Source organism: Thecamonas trahens (assembly GCF_000142905.1).
Source record: "Thecamonas trahens ATCC 50062 unplaced genomic scaffold supercont1.66, whole genome shotgun sequence".
Classification (NCBI taxonomy): Eukaryota; order Apusomonadida; family Apusomonadidae; genus Thecamonas; species Thecamonas trahens.
Genome location: NW_013657614.1, coordinates 46,822 through 51,709, shown reverse-complemented (window position 1 = coordinate 51,709; position 4,888 = coordinate 46,822). Strand labels below are relative to the sequence as shown.

The 4,888-nt window shown below is 64.3% G+C and overlaps 4 protein-coding genes across 4 annotated transcripts in view; 2 read left to right on the top strand and 2 right to left on the bottom strand.

Annotated features, from left to right (window-relative positions):
• AMSG_12398 (uncharacterized protein) overlaps positions 1-788 on the top strand; it is a gene marked incomplete at both ends in the record, with an annotated part of 2,883 nt that extends 2,095 nt beyond the window's left edge. Inside the window, one exon of the mRNA XM_013897677.1 lies at positions 148-788. Coding sequence (XP_013753131.1) covers positions 148-788 — 641 coding nt within the window. The remainder of the gene's footprint in view (positions 1-147) is intronic.
• A 55-nt stretch (positions 789-843) lies between these two features.
• On the bottom strand, positions 844-1,623 carry AMSG_10916 (uncharacterized protein; the record flags this gene model as incomplete). The annotated part of the gene is made up of 1 exon (XM_013897646.1): positions 844-1,623. One exon carries the CDS (start codon positions 1,621-1,623, stop codon positions 844-846), a length of 780 nt encoding a protein of 259 aa, XP_013753100.1.
• Positions 1,624-2,251: 628 nt separating this feature from the next.
• On the top strand, positions 2,252-3,702 carry AMSG_10915 (uncharacterized protein; the record flags this gene model as incomplete). Its single annotated transcript, XM_013897645.1, has 2 exons — positions 2,252-2,276; positions 2,522-3,702. The coding sequence occupies 2 exons, from the start codon at positions 2,252-2,254 to the stop codon at positions 3,700-3,702; spliced, it is 1,206 nt and encodes a 401-aa protein (XP_013753099.1).
• A 138-nt stretch (positions 3,703-3,840) lies between these two features.
• AMSG_10914 (uncharacterized protein) overlaps positions 3,841-4,888 on the bottom strand; it is a 1,228-nt gene continuing 180 nt past the window's right edge. The window contains exon 2 of the mRNA XM_013897644.1: positions 3,841-4,726. Within this exon, the coding sequence (XP_013753098.1) occupies positions 4,138-4,674 (537 nt within the window). The 5' untranslated portion in view covers positions 4,675-4,726 and the 3' untranslated portion in view covers positions 3,841-4,137. The remainder of the gene's footprint in view (positions 4,727-4,888) is intronic.

Sequence of the window (4,888 nt, the reverse complement as noted above, 5' to 3'; positions counted from 1 at the left end):
GGCCGGTGGCGTCGGCGCTGGCGCCGATCCACGAGAGCGGATACGCGCCCGGGCCGGCGGCTCGGGCTGAGAGTGGGCGGCGTGTGAGTGGCGCAAGCGCGGACCCACGTGCGCGGCCGCCAATATACCGCAACTCGTCGCTGCCAGCCAAGCTCGGCATTTCTTCGTACACGGTGCCAATCAAGCCGCTTAAGCGAGTCTCGACGCCGGTGCTGGCGGTGACCGGGCTCGACGAGATTCGGGTCGAGGCTGACACGCTCTTCAACATCTTTTGCGGCTTTGGACATGTGCGGGCCATCGGGTTCCCGGCCGACGACGGAGTGCCGGACAAGGTGCTAGTGGAGATGGGCATGACCGAACACGCACAGCTCGTGGCCAAGCACCTCCACGGCATGCCGCTCTTCTCGGGCATGCTGCGCGTGGAGGCCGGGCCGGACGGCGTGACGTCGCTGGAGGCAGTCCGCAACGCGTACATCGTGACCAAGTACTCTGCGTCGCCGCTCAACCCGTTTGCGGCCAACATGGCGTCACACTCGCTCGAGAAGCGCATCAGGCCGCCGTCGGAAATGCTCCTCGTCTCGCACCTGCCCAAGACTGGCGTGACCGAGGAGCTTCTCGCGCAGCACTTTGAGCAGTGCGGCGGAACAGTGACCACGGTGCACATGAAGAGCAAGCGGCGGGCGCTCATCACCTTTGCTACTCTCGCCAACGCGGTCAACGCGCTCGCGCTCCTTAACGACGTCGCGCTCGGCGGGCGGCATCTGCGGCTCTCGTTTGCGCCGGCATGAGCGCAGAATAACAAGCACAACAGTATGGTTCAGCTTTACGCATGTGGTAGGGCGGTCAGAATCGCCGACGTTCGCGCTTGGAGCGCGGGCCGCGGCGCGGGTCGGCGTCGGCGGCGGCGTCGCGATCGCGGTCATCGCGGTCGCGGTCGCCCGCAGCGTTGCGGTCGTCACGGTGGTCGTCGCGGGCGCGGCGGTCGCGCTTTGAGCGCGAGGAGTTGGGGTTGGCGGCAGCGGCGACGGCGTCGACGTGGGCGGCAGTGGCGGCCTGCAGCTGGCTCAACACACTCGCCGGCACGTCCCAGCAGCCGGCGCGCGGAGCGGCCGCGTTGATCTTGCTGTGCGGGACGCGGGCAGGAGGGAGGCGAAAGGCGAGCGGGAGCGGATCGGCAGCAGCAGCGTCAGCTGGAAACGGAAAGGCAACGCCAGCATCGTCCACAGTGGCAGTCACGCCTCTGGCGTCCAGCAGAGCGCGGCTCTGGCCCGGCTGCGAGTACGGCTCTACAGTGAGCTTGGCATCGAGCGCGGGAGCAACAACATGGATGTGGGCAGCAAGCTCATCCAGCTCGTCTTGCGCAAGAGCCGCCGAAGCCGGCGGATCATAAGCATCTCCCGGCAGACCAGGCGCAGAGCTCGGGACGGGCAACGATCCGAGAGCGGCGATGTCATCAATGTCTGCCCGGCTCGGAACCGGATACGCCTGCGGGCGAGTGATGGAGAGCTTGGCAGCCGAGTACACGCCCGAGACGACGACGGGAGCAGCAGCGGGTGGCGATGAGCGAGCGAGATGCATGCGGGCGAGAGAGCTGTCCGAAGTCTTGGTGTTGTTCCCGGACATGTTGGGGATGGGCGAGGTTGGGGTGTGGGGCGTGGCCGGCGTGGACGGGGTGGGGGTGCGGACGGTGGTAGTGGTAGTGGTGGTGGTGGTGGTGGGGGTTGTCGTCGTGGGTGTCGTCGTGCGTCCCTTTCTCCGGCGGGCGGTGGTCATGGACAGAGTCGGGAGTGGCAGGCGGTTGGCGGGTTGGCTGACGGTGAGTGGCAGGCGGTTGGCGGGTTGGCTGACGGTGAGTGGTGGGCGGTTGGCGGGTTGGGTGAGTGGTGGGCGGTTGGCGGTAGAGTGGTGGGCGGTTGGCTGCCGACGGGTGGCTGGCGGTTGGTTGGCTGGTTGGCTGGCGGTTGGTTGGCTGGTTGGCGGTCGGTTGGTTGGTTGGTTGGCTGGTTAGCGGTTGGTTGGTTGGTTGGCTGGTTGGCGGGCGGTCGGTTGGTTGGTTGGCTGGTTGGCGGGCGGGCGGTTGGTTGTGGCATTGCGGTGGTTTGGCGCCGCTGTTCACCACATCACCCACGCGGCGGTCGAGACAGAGGAGTTAGAGTAGAGTGATACTACACTTGGCCTAGCGAAAGTTGGCATGCTTATAGGCTTACAGCCGCGCATATGTGTGATGCTGTTGCTGTTAGGCTTGCTAGTCATGACAGTGCCTGCGGCTGGCACAAGTACGTCATGGCGATGAGTCGGGCGTCAGAGGGGGGATCAGCTCGCCGTCTGCCATCGATTGTGGAACATAGTCAGAATCGTTAGCGGCGGAGGGGGTCCTGGACTCATCCATGGGAGATGATGTGGATGTGGGTGCTGTGCTCGCGGGTGTGTGTGTGTGTGTGTGTGTGGCGGGCTGTCGGGCGATGTGGCGGGCTTTGATCAGATTGTACGCTGGTGCCTCGTTGCGGACTCTGTACGGCAGCGAATGCGGAGACCACGACGTGCGGATGGTGCAACGCGACGGCGTCGTGTGTGGGGCTTGAGCTGATCGATGGCGTGTTCCGAGGCGACTGCCCCGACACATCGGCGTTGTTTACCTTTCGCATCAACTGCAAGGACTCGACGCCACTCGACGGCGGATCGGGCCGCGAAAGCATGGGCGCGTGGATTGACGCGTACATCGGCATGGCTTGGTGGATTCACATGGTGTACATCCTCGCGCTTGTCATCTGCATCATCATTGTTGTTGCCTTGTGCTGCATCCGCACCATCTCGAAAAGAGAGAAGGAGACGCGTGAGGAGCGGGCTGTGGCCGCACAAGCACGCGGGCAAGACACCATCCGCAGACTAGTCAGCGCAGCGCAGTCGGCCGAGACCGCGCGGGCGGCAAGTGGCGAGACGCTGCCGGATGCCACCGCACCGGTGGCGCCGGCGAGTGCGGCGGCAGCGAGCGCGAGTCCCGGTCCGGCTCAGGTGCGGACCGGCGGCGACTTGCATCTGTTTGAGAACCGGATGTTGGTGCCCGACATGCGAAAGGAGGCCGAGGAGCGCGACCGCATGCACCAGGAGGCACTGCGGCGAGCGGCGCGGGTGGAAGCGGGGAAGGAGCCCGGGTCGGGCGGATCGTCGAGCTCAGAAGAGGACATCGACGCCGCGCTCCTTGATCTTGAGCAGCTCGACCTCGACGTCGACGCCATCGCGTTGCTCCAGCGGGAGGACTCGGCAACGCTTGCCCGCGACATGCTCAACGACTCGGCATCGGCGGCATCGGTCGATGGCATGGTCCCCAACCGGAGCAACCATGACATGTCGTCGCTGCTGCGGCAGGCAACCAGCCAAATGCGCTCGCAATCTAGCCTCCGCGAGCTCCAAGCCTCGTCGCCTGGCGGCGCAGACTCTGATTCGGCTGTCGACCTCTTGCTCAACCTCAACGTCGCCACCCCGCAGCGGATGCGGGTGGCTGCCCATGGCGGGTCGCACGAAGACGAAGCCTCGTTCTCATACTCGGCGAGTACCTCGAGCGACCATCACGATGTCACTGTTGATGGGTATAGGATGGCAACATGCTCGTCGAGCTCGGGCTCAGGCTCCGGCTCGAGCTCGGGCTCGAGCTCGGGCTCGAGTGCGAGCTCGACACCTGCTTCGGCGACCTCAGAGCTCTAGGCTAGTCTTAAACCCCCCCTCTGTACCTAGACCAACCACCTGCTTCGACGGTGTAGATGACAGGTTTAACCGGTTGTGGGCGACGGCACGGCTACAGGCTGGCCGCTGCGCACTGGCGACTGAGGACATCGCGCGATGCCACAGTCATGCCAGGCTCACCTGTGCTTCAGGACACAAACCGACTCCATAACCAAACGCGGGATGTCAGACTGGAGCTCGCAAAGCTCCTTGTCCATGCATTCATACTCTCGCCTGCCGTCGTCGTCGTCATCCCGGCCGCGCTTTCTGCCAGTGAAGGCATGCGAGCCTGATCGCGAGGACGTGGACGAGAGTGTCCATGCCTCCAAGGTAGCAGAGCGGCTGTCAAACTCGGCCAAGATGACTCCGACCAAGGCCCCGTTCAGAGACGGGCCCGGAGGCTGTGCTGGGTCGGCATCAGTGCGGCAGTCGGACTTGTTCGCTAAAGCACTCAGCGCGGCCCAGTCCAGAGGCTGGGATGGCGGCGAGGTAGCCGGCACCGGTGGGCCACCAGTAACAGTCTTGCTGCCCCCGGTCTCGATAGCCTTGGGCGAGCCACCACCCAGGTACTTGACAATCGCCTTGAGCTGTTTGGTACACGGCTGGGCGCACGCGCTGGCCAGGGTACCGTGATGGTCGCTCAGCATGGCCTTGATAGCCTTCATCGCGATCGGCGCCGCTCACCATGACGTCATCCCTATTCCACTCGGGGCTGAGCACGCACAGGAAGATCTGGATCATCTCAGGCTTGACCAAGCGAAGTGCATTGGAAAAGGCGTCGTTAGCCTTGCCCTTCTGGGGTCCATACGTGGGGAGAAACGTGTGCAAAGCAAGCAACAGCTGCCGGGACAAAAACAACCACGGGCATTGCGTCCAGACCAGCGATGTCCTTGAATACCCACACGAGAAGCCCAGCGAGAGACACAGCTGCGAGGTATTCTTCGGATGTCTCATTCAGTGTCGCAGACGAGGCCTTGGATGAGGTGGAAGACTTGGTCATGCTGGACTGGACGGCGGGGGGGGGGGGGGGGGAAAGGTGAGCAAGGTTTGGGTGGGGGGTGCCAAAATATTTTTTGTGCTGCACCCCCCCCCTTGGCCAGCTTGGTTGACCATTTCGCCGCACGGCGGCCACAGGTGTCTGGAGCCACCACCTCGAAAACAAAGAGCG